The sequence below is a fragment of the Varanus komodoensis genome, unplaced genomic scaffold (assembly GCF_004798865.1).
Source record: "Varanus komodoensis strain SLA01 unplaced genomic scaffold, ASM479886v1 scaffold10, whole genome shotgun sequence".
Lineage (NCBI taxonomy): Eukaryota > Metazoa > Chordata > Lepidosauria > Squamata > Varanidae > Varanus > Varanus komodoensis.
The window spans coordinates 10,657,210-10,669,694 of record NW_025335269.1 but is presented as its reverse complement, the minus strand read 5'-3'; the positions used below and the strand labels follow the sequence as shown (position 1 = coordinate 10,669,694).

General features: G+C 42.3%; 1 protein-coding gene across 1 annotated transcript in view; it reads right to left on the bottom strand.

Annotated features, from left to right (window-relative positions):
- Window positions 1-9,987, bottom strand: part of TPK1 (thiamin pyrophosphokinase 1) — a 289,313-nt gene extending 279,326 nt beyond the window's left edge. The window contains exons 1-2 of the mRNA XM_044453946.1: window positions 9,895-9,987; window positions 1,790-1,861 (exon numbers count right to left, since the gene is read on the bottom strand). Coding sequence (XP_044309881.1) covers window positions 1,790-1,832 — 43 coding nt within the window. The 5' untranslated portion in view covers window positions 1,833-1,861; window positions 9,895-9,987. The remainder of the gene's footprint in view (window positions 1-1,789; window positions 1,862-9,894) is intronic.
- Between the last annotated feature and the right edge of the window lie 2,498 nt (window positions 9,988-12,485).

Below are 12,485 nucleotides of genomic sequence, written 5' to 3'. Positions count from 1 at the left end.
AGAGTGCTGGATTTGTACCCTAGAAGCTTCTGGTTGGCGGCAAGGAATATCAGCTGTGGCTTACTGTGGCTTACTGCAAATACGAAGCTAGCATTGTAAGACCCATTTTTTTTTTTTCTAGTTCAGAGTTTACCCATTTCTAATACTCCCAAATTTCCTTCAACCTCCTTCCCATCACAGAAATACCTTCCTGCTGCTGCATTAGTTATTGTGAAGGCAGAAAAAAAGGAAGCCCTTTTTTAAACTCTTCCTGTTGGTTTTATTTCAACAAACAAGGCCCAGGGAGCACTAGGAAATACAATGTTCCAAGAACTCTTGATGAACATTTGGAGCACTGAGAAAACCAGATTTTCCAGTTCTCCTGGCCACTGACTAGAGACCTTCCTTCTCAAAATAGCAAGGCATATAGGCTTGTGGAAGATGACCGAAATTCCAAGGGTCAGAGGATCTTTATTTAAGTAGAAATATGTTTACTCTGCCTTTTGATGCATAAATATACCCAATGCAGATTATACATTAAAATAAATGGCAACTAACAACAATTATTAAAATCCAAGGGATACTAAAAGAACAGAACAAATATAGCTGGCAGACAGCACCATGATCAGAGTAGAACATTTAAGAAAGCCTGGGTGGACAAAGAAACTTTGGCCTGGTGCTAGAAGTCATTCATTTTTGATCACAAGTGAGCCTCTCCAGATTCGAATCTCCCACAGACTGGATGTCACAATTGAAATTTCCCATTCCTGGGTTCCTGCTCACCTAAGTGATGAAAGCAGGGGAGCCCAGTGTGAGGGCCTTAGATGAGGAACTTAGTTATGCAGCAGGTTCATGTGGGAGCCGATACCCAGATACCCAGCTCCCAAGCTGTCGAGGGCTTTAACATTACTCAGAATTAAGCTGAAAAACAGACCAGAAGCCAGTGAAGGTGATTTTAAAATTGGCAAGACACATTCCATCCAACTGGTCCTGGCCGCAAGTCTGACAGCTGTATTTTGAACAAACTGTGGTTCCTGAATAGGCCTCACAGGCAGATTGGAAGCAAGCAGGTGGGAATCTCGTAGCAGCTGCAGGATGTAGCAAGGATACCTCCTGTGGGTGCCAGGGTTTATGTTCGCCTTTTCAAAGATACCCTCCCTTGCAGAGCACACACAAAAGGGCTTTCTCCTGCGTTGCTCCAAACTCTGGCACACATTCCTTCTGCCCCCACTCCCTCTGCATTCAGGAAAGGGGTCAGAGCACATCTTTCCGACTTGGCCTTTGTGATTTGTTTTTAATGTTTCACTATGTTTTTATTGAACGATGGTTTTTATTTTCTATGGTTGTTGTAAACCACCTCAGTTGGCTTCATAAAGGTGGTATAAAAATTCAATATATAAAAATTAAAAAACCAGATTATATAATCATTCTATAATCATGAAAGGGCTATCAGGGAAACCCAGATAAACCATATTTACTGGTAGCAATATGGTAGGCATTTCTCCTACCAGTGTGATTTTTGCCTTGCTCTTTCCATCCTGTCATTCACCATACAATTTTGCTGCATAGTGACCATAGCTGGGAAGGATTAGGAAAGCTGGATCCATGATGCCATCCTCTCTTGCTGCATTGGTAGTGTAAACATTAAAGACGGGTTCTCTTAAGTTAAACCCCAAATCAGTGACCATTTTCAAATGTTAGATACCATCCCCACCGTTGTCTGTCAAATCACTAAAGTAGCTCTTAATGTGGTAAGAGGGTACAGGGTACACTTGCACAAAAACATTCTTAAAAGAAATAAATACAATACCAGTTGGCAGCAGACATTCCAGTGGAGTGAACACGTGCTCCATCGCAGCCTAGAAGTCTTGTGCTTTTAGAACTAGCATGAAACAAAACCAATAAAAAAGAAAGTTAAAAATAGCTCTTGAGCCTCACTAATTAATTCAATATTTAATTATATTTAAGCAGTACTCTCAGCATAATATTCCTGTGAAAGCTCGGTTCAGAAACTGCACCAAACTGTCAGGCATACACAAATATTGATTTTAAAATAAATACATTTAAAGCTGATTTACACAGAACCATAGACCGTTACATACAGCAGGTGGCAAAAAGCCCACTGCAGTATGAAGAGATTAATCTTTAAGTACATTTGGCATCAGCCAGATTGATAGATAGTGTGACACACAGTTTGAATGAGTGGAAAAGCTGAGTTCTGGAGGAGCTTGGAAGTTGCCAAATGAACAAGCCAAGCTTCAGAGGGTTCAATGTTTACAGGGTAAATAATGATTTTTTAAATAGCATAGTTGCCACCCAAAGTCAAATCAGAATAATAAGCAAAATAACGAAGGGTGCACAAGCCATGCATTTACAGCTCTGTTTAAAGAATGTACACTGCAAAAAGAGGTAGTATTGGTGTTGAAAATATGTATTTTCAAACAGCCTGGTTTCTATCTGTGCGACTGTGGTGAGTTACAAACTCCCGACACATACCCACATCTGGATGCAGGATGGACATTAATCGTCGTTCCTTATAACTCAGCATTCCCGATGTGCAGCCTGGGGCTACTACCTACACAACCCTTTGCTGCAGGACCAGTTCCCAAACAACTGAGTTTCCAGGCCATATTTAGGAGAATGGTAGAGGACATGCTCTGATGCAACAAAAGCTTCCAGGCTTCTAATCAATGGCAGATGATTGGGCAAATATCCGCCCAAGATCCTACAGAACAGCTGCCAGACTGAATGGATAGTTGACTTCAACATAACATAGTGTCCTCCAGATGTTTCGTGATTCTAATTCCCATCAGTCTTAATGGGGCTGATGGGAATTAGAGTCACAAAACATCTGGATGACATCAGGTTATGGAAGGCCAAGTTGGACAGACAAAACCAGAGCTGGTATTTAAAAAAAAAATCTTCTGACCTACAGGGGCTTGTATGGCTCCCTGCCCATTTTTAGGACCCTAGAGCTGCAATCCTGTGACTCGTAATATAGGATTAAACCCTTATGAACAGAGTGGGGCTTATTTTTCATTAAGTATATGCAGGCTTGGTCTGTCAGCTGCAAAGCTGTGTACACCTAATGCAATGAGTTGTATTTCATGCAGAAACACTGCAAACCTGTGCACTCCTTATGTGGGAGCAAGTCCCACTGACGTCATGGAGCTTACTTTAGAGTAAATGCACACAGGACTGCAGCACTACAGCATTTTCAATCCTATACATGTTTACTCAGTGGGAATCACTTCCCGGTAAGCTTACATAGGAGTGAACTGCATGACCTTACTTTGCAGAAAAGCTGGTGTTGTTTCATCAGTTTTAGTGATATCAGTAATTATTTTGTAATTTCATGCTGTTATTTTATTCTGTGATTGATTTTTAGTTTTCTAATGGTATTTTACTCAATTTAGTTTATGGATATTTATAAGCAGCTCTGGGGAACTATGAGCAGCAACAAAGGAGGGAAGAATATAAGAAACAAATAATAGTAAATAAACTACTACCTTTACCTATGAGGGTAATTGTTTGCATTGTTAAAGAAAATAATTTAAAAACATACAAAAACATAAAATAATAAATACAATAACCTATTATAATATTCACCATAGGCATAATCTGCCAGGATGGATTTTAGCAAAAGTGGGACTTAATTTGCACTATGCATGAGCCCCAAAACATATGCCAAAACTCATCTCTGGAATAAAAAGAAGACATCCTCTGGGCAGAAGCAGCCCCCTTACTCCACATAACCAGGTGAAGCTCACATTTTCCTGCGCTTTAGAATAAGCATTTCCAAGTCAGAGGGATATTATTTACAAGCAAGCCTAAGGCCCAGTACCTTTCTAAAAATGTATTAACCACTGGGCAAAAGCCCTACTTTATTTGATTTTTAAAATTGATTATTAACGCCAGCAATCCAGCAGCTAAAGGCACAGTACAAAAAGCTAATTAAGCACATTAATGAAGTCTGCATAAACACTGATCAACTAGGTTGCACTCCTGTATGAGGCTTACCTGGGAGTAATCCAACTGAACTCAACTGAGCCTCCTTCTGCATAGATGCACGCAGAATATAAAGCCAAGCATGTTGCTACTAGTGGCAGAAAAATGTAATAAATAAATAAACAAAACCAGACATGTCTGAAATCAGAAGCTGAATGAGATAAAATCAGCCTCATTTCAATCCATCTCCCACAAAAGGATGGGCAGAAGCTTTCCTCCCAGTATTCCTCACTATTGGCCATACTGGCAAGGGCTTCCAGGAGCTGAAGACAAAATATTGTAAGTTTCTGCTTACCCACTGAACCAAAGCTGCTCGTTATTTGCGGAAGGTATTCCCTGGTGACTGCGCTTACTAATTATTATAAACCAGAGAGTGAAAATGCACACACAAACCCATGTCTGTATGAAAACTATCACACCAATTCAGCCACAAAGCCAAGCACCCTCTTCAGTCATGGTGATGTGGTCAACAGATGTTCTAAGGCTGAAGACAGTGATTTAAAAAAATGCTGGAGTTGGTATAACAGAACCATGGCTGCCCATGTTGTACATCCTTGTTTCTATGGTTACACTACCCTCTCTAGTCGACATTCCAGAAACCTGAAAATGTGTGAACAAAACTGACAGGGGCTTGAGCAAACACTCAACCCTCTTACACTTCAGTCATACCACTTCATGTGAAGACCAGGCTTCCTAGCACATGTAAGCTTGCTGAGGTTATTTCCATGCCTCCTCAGAGAGGAAGGGCTGTGGCCTGGGATGTACTGACTGAGATGTATATGATTTATATAATTTATATAACTTTATAATTATTTGTTGCCTCCTGCGCCTCATTTAAAGAACCAATAGGATTTTCTTCATAAGAGCTGCTGTTACGGATGTTGTGAAAAATATTTTTAAAAGCATTACAATAAAAGTATAGGTGAGAGAATGAGAGCCAAGCCACATGTTATGCAAATCACTGTAGCTCAAGATTACCTCTTTGTTTAACTCTCTTGTAAGCACCTGTTGCCATGATTTATCAGGTAGAAATTAAGAAGAAAACTTCTCTCCAACACCTAGATTTTTAGCTTATACAGGCCCTAGCTGCAGTATTATTGTTAAATTACATTTATACCCCACCTTTTTTCCCACTTGCAAGGAACATAAGGAGGCTTACGTAGTTCTCTTCCTCCCCATTTTTATCCTCACAACAACCCTGTGAGGTGGCTTAGGCTGAGAGCAAGTGGCTGACCCAAAGTCACTCAGAAAGCCTCGTGGCTAGGTGGGGAGCAGAACGCAGATCTCCCAAGTCCAAACATTCTCACCACACCAGCTCTCAGCAAGAGAAGGCACATTCAGCATTTCCGTGAAGAAGAGGACCAAAACTGTGCTAAGCACCTTAATGGCATTTAGTTGTCCTGCTTGTAGAACCCGTCCCCCACCCATTAACAGAGTGTTAAGTGTGTATCCTCATTGAGAGGTACTGAAATGTACTTTGATGAAGATCTGTTCCAAGTTACTTCCACATGTGATAAAATACCCTATGTTTGAATATTAGGTCTGTCCAAACTTTATTTTATTTACCAACTATTATTTTAGAGCCATGAAGGATAAAGACTTTGAATTATGCAATTAGTGACTTGTGCCAACCAGTTTAGGCGAGATTACATGTAGCTGACCCTGATAGGCATTGCCAGGCCTGCCTTTGACCCGTAATGTCTGAGTATGCCTTGTTCAATAAATAATCACTGTCTTTCTAATTCTTTGTCATTGTAAAAGCCATTGCTTCAAATCAAGGGCACTTTGGAATGCCACAGTAACCTATACAATAGGAAAGTACAACAGTTGTAGTTTGGTAGATTCCTGACACATTAACAGAGAACACAGGCAGATATATGATAAAGAGATATCGGCATGTCATGTTTATTCAAGAAGAATCAGGGGAGAAAGTTTGCTCATTAACTGGCCACACACATGCAGAAAACTGTCAGGGAGCTGCTGCTGCATCATCATCATCATCATCATCATCATCATCAATTTACCCTAGATGTCAGCCCAGAAGCAACCCCACTTGAATGCCCTGCAGTAGAGGGTGGTCTTTACCTGGTGCTCCCCCACACAAAATGGTTGGCACCAGGTGGACCTCAGTGGGGAGCTCATTCTGCAACTGGGGGCCACCACTGAAAAGGTCTTTCTCCTTGTTGCCACCATGCAAGCCTCCCTCGGATGTGGCAATCCGAAATAGGCCCCACAACTTGATAACAGAGTCTGGGTATTTACTTATTTAAACAGGGGCTTAATTTGTTCATGTGATAAATACAGGCTGTCCCATGTATGGCAACAACATAGGCTGTCAGATTCCTATAGTGGCACTTCCTTCTTTCAACTCCCCCAAAGAACAGAGCAGGAGAAATTTCAAGAGGATAGACTGAACTCAGACTTAGTGAAAAGTACAGGAGAGGAGTCTTTTCTTTCACTTTTTTTTCTTTTGGTGAAAAACATTCAGAGAAGCAGCAATGTCATAAGGTCCAAACCACATGTGATGCACAAGATTCATGACCAAAATTCTTTTTGTATTGCTCATATTGCTCAAGGGAAGCTATTATTTCACTCTAGCAGAAGCTGTGGAAGAAAGCATGCAGAACCCCTTTCCCTGCATTGCTTCCATGATGTAAATTACACACCTTCTCAAAGCTTACTGATGTTTACAATGTTCTTACACTCTTGAAAAACCATGCTCTTCTCCCAAGGCACTCAGGGTGGGTCACATGGTTCTGCCCCTGCCCATTTTACCCTCAGGTTTCTTCACCTGGAAGATGCAGGTTGACCTAAAGTCACTGAGTGAGCATCACGTTTGAATAGGAACTTGAACATGGGTCTCCCTAGACCTAGTCTGAATCTGAAACCAGTACAGCAGACTGGCAGGGAGCAGGGGAAAAAAAGTATATGAAAACAGACACCACATGGTTTGTTTGAAGGTAGCGTGTTTCTTATAATGCAATCACCCTAGCAGTTAAGCATTTTTTACATAGGACTAGAGTCATCAGGTCTGCTGAAATATTGGTTTGTGTTTTGCTCAGCTGCATTCTCCCTCCACAGGGCCAGAACAAGGCCAAGATGGGCTCCAGGACTGTCTGTAGTGGGACTCTTACCCTGCCCTCAGTAATAAACTCATACATGACATTTGTCCATACACATGTACAGTAAACTATGTACAATAAAAATGCATGTTTTCACTATACAGCAGAACCCACATATCCAATGAGTCCATTACCACACTTGCAGTTAACGGAGATGGACCTTAGACAAAAGAGAAGTCGCAAAGTGCCGTAAAGTACCAAAGAGAGGTCATAAAGTGCTTCCTGTAAGTGAAAATTCTTACTTTAACAGGGAAAGCAAAGAATCAAATGCTGAGGTAAGATCAAATGAAATTATGAGAAAAGAAATGTACTGTATTTAGTATATATAATACAGTGTTCACTATTTCAAGAATCTGCTGGGGGCTTGGAACTGATCTGCATGGATAAAGTCCTGCTGTATATTTTAGTTGTAATCATCTTCCATCCCTTATTGGAAGCAAAAGACCACAATATCTTCCATGACAGAGAATTCAAAGAGAAACACAAGCATCTCCATTCTTAGCATACAAAGCATCGAGAATATTCACTGAAGACCCCCCTCACACCACACACACTCTCAAGAAACCCTACAACCCACTGCATGGATTAAAAATGGGTTGTTGTTGAATTGAGTTTTATTGTTACATATGAATGCTGCAGTGTGCTTCAAGTTAACAGTGAAAACCCAGAATTCACAATCCACAACAAACTATGGATTCTCTTCCTGGGTTGTTCATGGTTAACAAGCCATAGTAAAACCACAGTGCACACATAACAATAATCCATGATTCAATGAAAACCCATACTAAGGTTTGTATTTATTTGTATTATATTTGTATTATATTTATTTATAGTTCCTTTTTCTGTGAAAGGAAAGCAAGGTAGCTTGCATTATCCTCCTCCTCTCCATTTTATCCTCACAACAACCCTGTGATGTAGGTTAAGCTAAGGATCAGTGCCTGGCCCCAAGTCTCCCAGTGATCTTCACAGACAAGTGGGGACTTCAACCAGCAGATAGCATTTGAACTGGCCAGAGCTTTATTCAAACACAGCAGCTCAATAGGAAACATGCAAGCCAAGCCAGTGCTGGCCCAGGATGTACTGTTGCCTCAGGAGGACCAAAACAGGCCTTCTCATTCTCACTGATCCAGCTCAGTCGCTACCTTAGCCCTAACCTATCTTGCAGGATTGCTGTAAAGATAAAAACAGGGAGATCTTTACTACCAAAATGAAAGGCAGCATATAATAAAATGAAGCAAATCATTTTGCACTAGCAAAAAGTAATTGTCTTTCACAATGTTAAAAATACCCTCACCATCATTTAAACAGCTGCCTGTGCAATGTATTATCATGTGCACTCATTCATTTGCATGTGCAGTACAGACAAGCTATATCAGGTAGCCCACTCGGAAATTTATCTTATAGAGACCCTGGGGAAGAGCCTCAGGAATGACACCAACTGTCATGTTGTTGTGTTAGTCACGAAGTTGTGTCCAACCCATCGCGACCCCATGCACAACATTCCTCCAGGCCTTCATGTCCTCCATCATCCCCCAGAGTCCATTTAAGCTCACACGGACTGCTTCAGTGACCCCACCTAGCCACCTCATTCTCTGCCATCCCCTTCTTCTTTTGCCTTCAACTCTCATAACTAGTATGAAACATTCAGCAGTTCAGAAGCATCATCTTGCTTCTCTTATGTCCCACCTATCTGCTTCAGCTGTACGACTGTCGACTCAATGAACTTTCATTTAGACTATAAACAAGGAAGAGTCTTATGACACCTTAAAGACAAACATTTATTCCTGCAAAGGCTTTTGTGACCTGCATATCAATTCATCCAATACCTATTCAGTGGGTGGTGTGGGGACTGTGGAGTGAACTGAAAACACAGAAAGGAAATGTATATGTAGTTCATATATATATATATATATATATATATATATAGTGTTTACATATGTAAACACTGTAATATGCACACATTTATACATATGTATGCATACTATGCATTTATAAATTATACATATGCACACACCTACGTGTGTGCATCTGTATCTATACAGACAAGCTAGGTGTGTGCATGTGTTTACACATGATTTATATACAGATGTGTAATATTTATAGTGTTTGCATGTATGCATACAAACACGCCTGAAGAATTTCCCTGGAAGTACCACTGTACTTGATTTTAGCCACGGTTATTTCTAAAATATGTTAGTAGCTCAGACCACAGACACTTAAGAGCGCACCTGTGCATCGCTAAAAAATAACTGTAGGAGCCCTCGCATCCGGAAAGAGCGCCCAGGCGGGATTAGGTACCTGCCGAAGTTCCCTCTTATCCTGGACACGAGGCCCTTTCCACAGAGAAACATAAGAGGTTCTATTGCACAGAGGAGACATGCATGAACCCCCTAGAAGATTAGAGCCTCCGCCCCGATCCCACCACCCGCGTTGCAGGAATTAAACACCGACAATGCGGGCGGAAGCGTGCGCATTCCAGCCAAGTCTGGCACGCTGCATTCTCGCCCCTGGCAAGCTGGAGGACAAGAAGAGATCCAGAGGACCACGCGGAGGAAACGGATGCGGCCCCGATCCCCTGAGTACGCTCTTCCGGCGGGGAAGCCCCAAGAAACGCAAAGAGGCTGGCTTGCAAGGCTGGCTAGTACAGGCGATCGGGCTGCCAAAGTCGCGCCTTGTCGCTACCTCCTCCTATTTCCCTGCTCCTCCCCCCCAGGAAAAAAGAAAAAGAAAGAAACGGAGGAGGGAGTGCTCAGCAAAGGGGGAGCGTTTCCTGCCTGCGGGGTACCTGGTGCTGCAGGCACGCAGCAGACAGAGCCATGCACTTTCTCCGGCTGCTTCTCTTGCACCCGCTGTGTCGAGGGCGCCGTTTACCAGGGAACTAGCCGAGCGAGGGAGACGATCGCATCGATCGCCCCGTAATCCATAGCTCGGCGTTCGACTTTGAGCTGCACCGGGAAAAACCGGGATGTGGGTGAGGAAGGGGACCGATTTTTCAGCAGTAAGAGGCACCTCCTTTTGCGGGGAAATCAAACACGGGATCGAGCGTGGCTCTGCAGCAGCAGCCTCGGAGCGGAGGGAGGCTGCTTCAGAGGGTGAGGGGTAGATCTGGTCACATTCCCCCCCCCCCCAACAAACAGCAGAACCTCGCGCAACAGGTTTTTAGTGTCGACCGCTGCCTTAGTGGATGCCTGGGCGCGCGCGCCTCTGCAAGATCAGTGTTCCGAATCTTGTTAAAATATCGCGGGGTTGAGGCCGAATGAAGCCCTGCTTGTGTGCCGTCTCCGACATCATGAATCACAGCGGTTCCTCCTCAACGGAGCAGTAGACGTCGAAGGCTTTTTCTTTCTTTCTCAGCGAGGCGATCTTTCATTTTGAGTGATAGGCTGCTGCGATTGTGTGCGCCCCCCACAAAATAGTTTTTTGGGGGAGAAGGTCAACTGTTTTAAACTATTGTGAAATTGTGTATATTTTAATCCCTGAAGTGAGATGCTTGAGATTTTTTCCTGAAATAAATTTAATTATGATGATGAACAATAAGTGCCGTTTAGATTCTCTCCTGCTGCTGACTTGCATTTGTGAAAGCTTATATTAGCATCTTATAACGCTATACCTGGACGGTGGGTTTGCAGTGGCATTGCAGCTCTCCTGAAATGTTGTTGCACCTGTAGTGTGCAGATCTCAGTCACATTTGAAAGCTTAATACTTCACATGTCTGTTCAAAAGTATATCTCACTGAGTTCAATAGACCCTCTTGTCGCATACGATAGTACAAGATTGCTGTCCTCAAGTTTCTATCCACCTCCCACTGCCGCAGTTCTGCCATTGCCTTTTTTTTGCGGGGGGGGGGATTATATTAACTTTTCTTCCATGTGGAGAAATGTTTCTTTGGTCCCATATAATAATTCCCTATCCAGTTGTTCTCTGGTGAAACTTTATGGGGTGGCAAAGGCCTGAAATTTACTCATGCATACATGCATTTATGTTCCAGTCAATAACTGAATTGGGTTTTGAGTACCCATGTTTTTTCCAGGCTATGCACACATGCAGAACAAGAATGTGGTGCAGTGATTGGTATGGCATGATCCAGATTCAAATCCTCATTCGGCTACAACGTTCACTCCATGATCTTCGGTCAATCAGTCTCTGCCAACCAGATTTATCTCCTAAGGTTCCTGTGAGGGTATAAGAGGTATAAGGGGGGGGGGGGTAGTTTACACTATGCTGGATTCCTTGGTGAAGGAAAGGATAAAAATGTAATGAAGAAGATTATCCATAATCTGGTCAAATTTAATGTGGTTTGATTATTGTAAAGTCCGGCTTGCCAAATTCTTAAGCAAAAGGGTAAAACATAGGTTTCACTATTTGTGTGGAAAGTGACCTGGAGTTTTATTACCTATGAAAATGCTAGCCACCATAACTCAAAACAGCAAACTTGTGGAAAGATTTTAAGCATAAAAAATCAAGGCATGCACAACACCATCTTATGCATGTTTAAATGAACAAAAGGCCTACAACTCCCAGCATTCCCCACCCAGTGTGGGGATTCTGGGATTACAGAATTTTTTCCTATCTATGCAAGGATTATGCATGTTGTGGAAATCCAAATAAATCTGGGAGCCTGGCACTGACAGCCTCTCCTGGTGATGGAAGCAACCTTCTGGGAGAGAGGAGGAATTTATTTGGATTACACTTCCTTGTGTCACATAGCAGGGCTAGTGAAAAAGAGGGGATTGTTGGGGAAATACAAATAAATCTTTATAGAGAAAGGTTGCCTGTATGTGCCTTTGTGATATAAAATCAAAGCTCCAGTGTCCCTGCTCCTCTTGCCCACAAAGAACTGGAATCCCAAGCCAGGCTCCTTTGTTTTCCTGAAGCTGTATTAAGTCATCTGATTCTTTAAGAGACTGAGACGTTCCACTCAGCTGAGGAGGCTACTGCATATGCAAAGTTAAGCTTGTAACATTGTTAGCACTTCACTTCATTAGGAATTAGCTGCATTGAGACTTTAATTCTGTTAATTTGCTGGGCTGCAGTAAATGGCCCTGACTAGTTTTCTTGCATGTCAATACCAACACCCAAACCCTGTTATGATCCATGTGCCTTTCCCTTTGCCATATCAATACTCTGTAATGATTGATATTTACTGTACCATTATGTCATGTCCCCTCTGCAGTTTCTTCACATTGTTTCGTTCATGAATACATTATCTGTTGGTATATACCCATTAGTTGCTCATCATCAACCCCAACTGCTGTGTATGTGGCTCAAAACCTATAAAACACTATATATGTTCTGGAAATTGTAGCTGGTTTGTGCACCTCTACCCATCCGTGCTGTCCTAGGATTGCCTCTGGATGTCCTGGATGTTCTCACCAA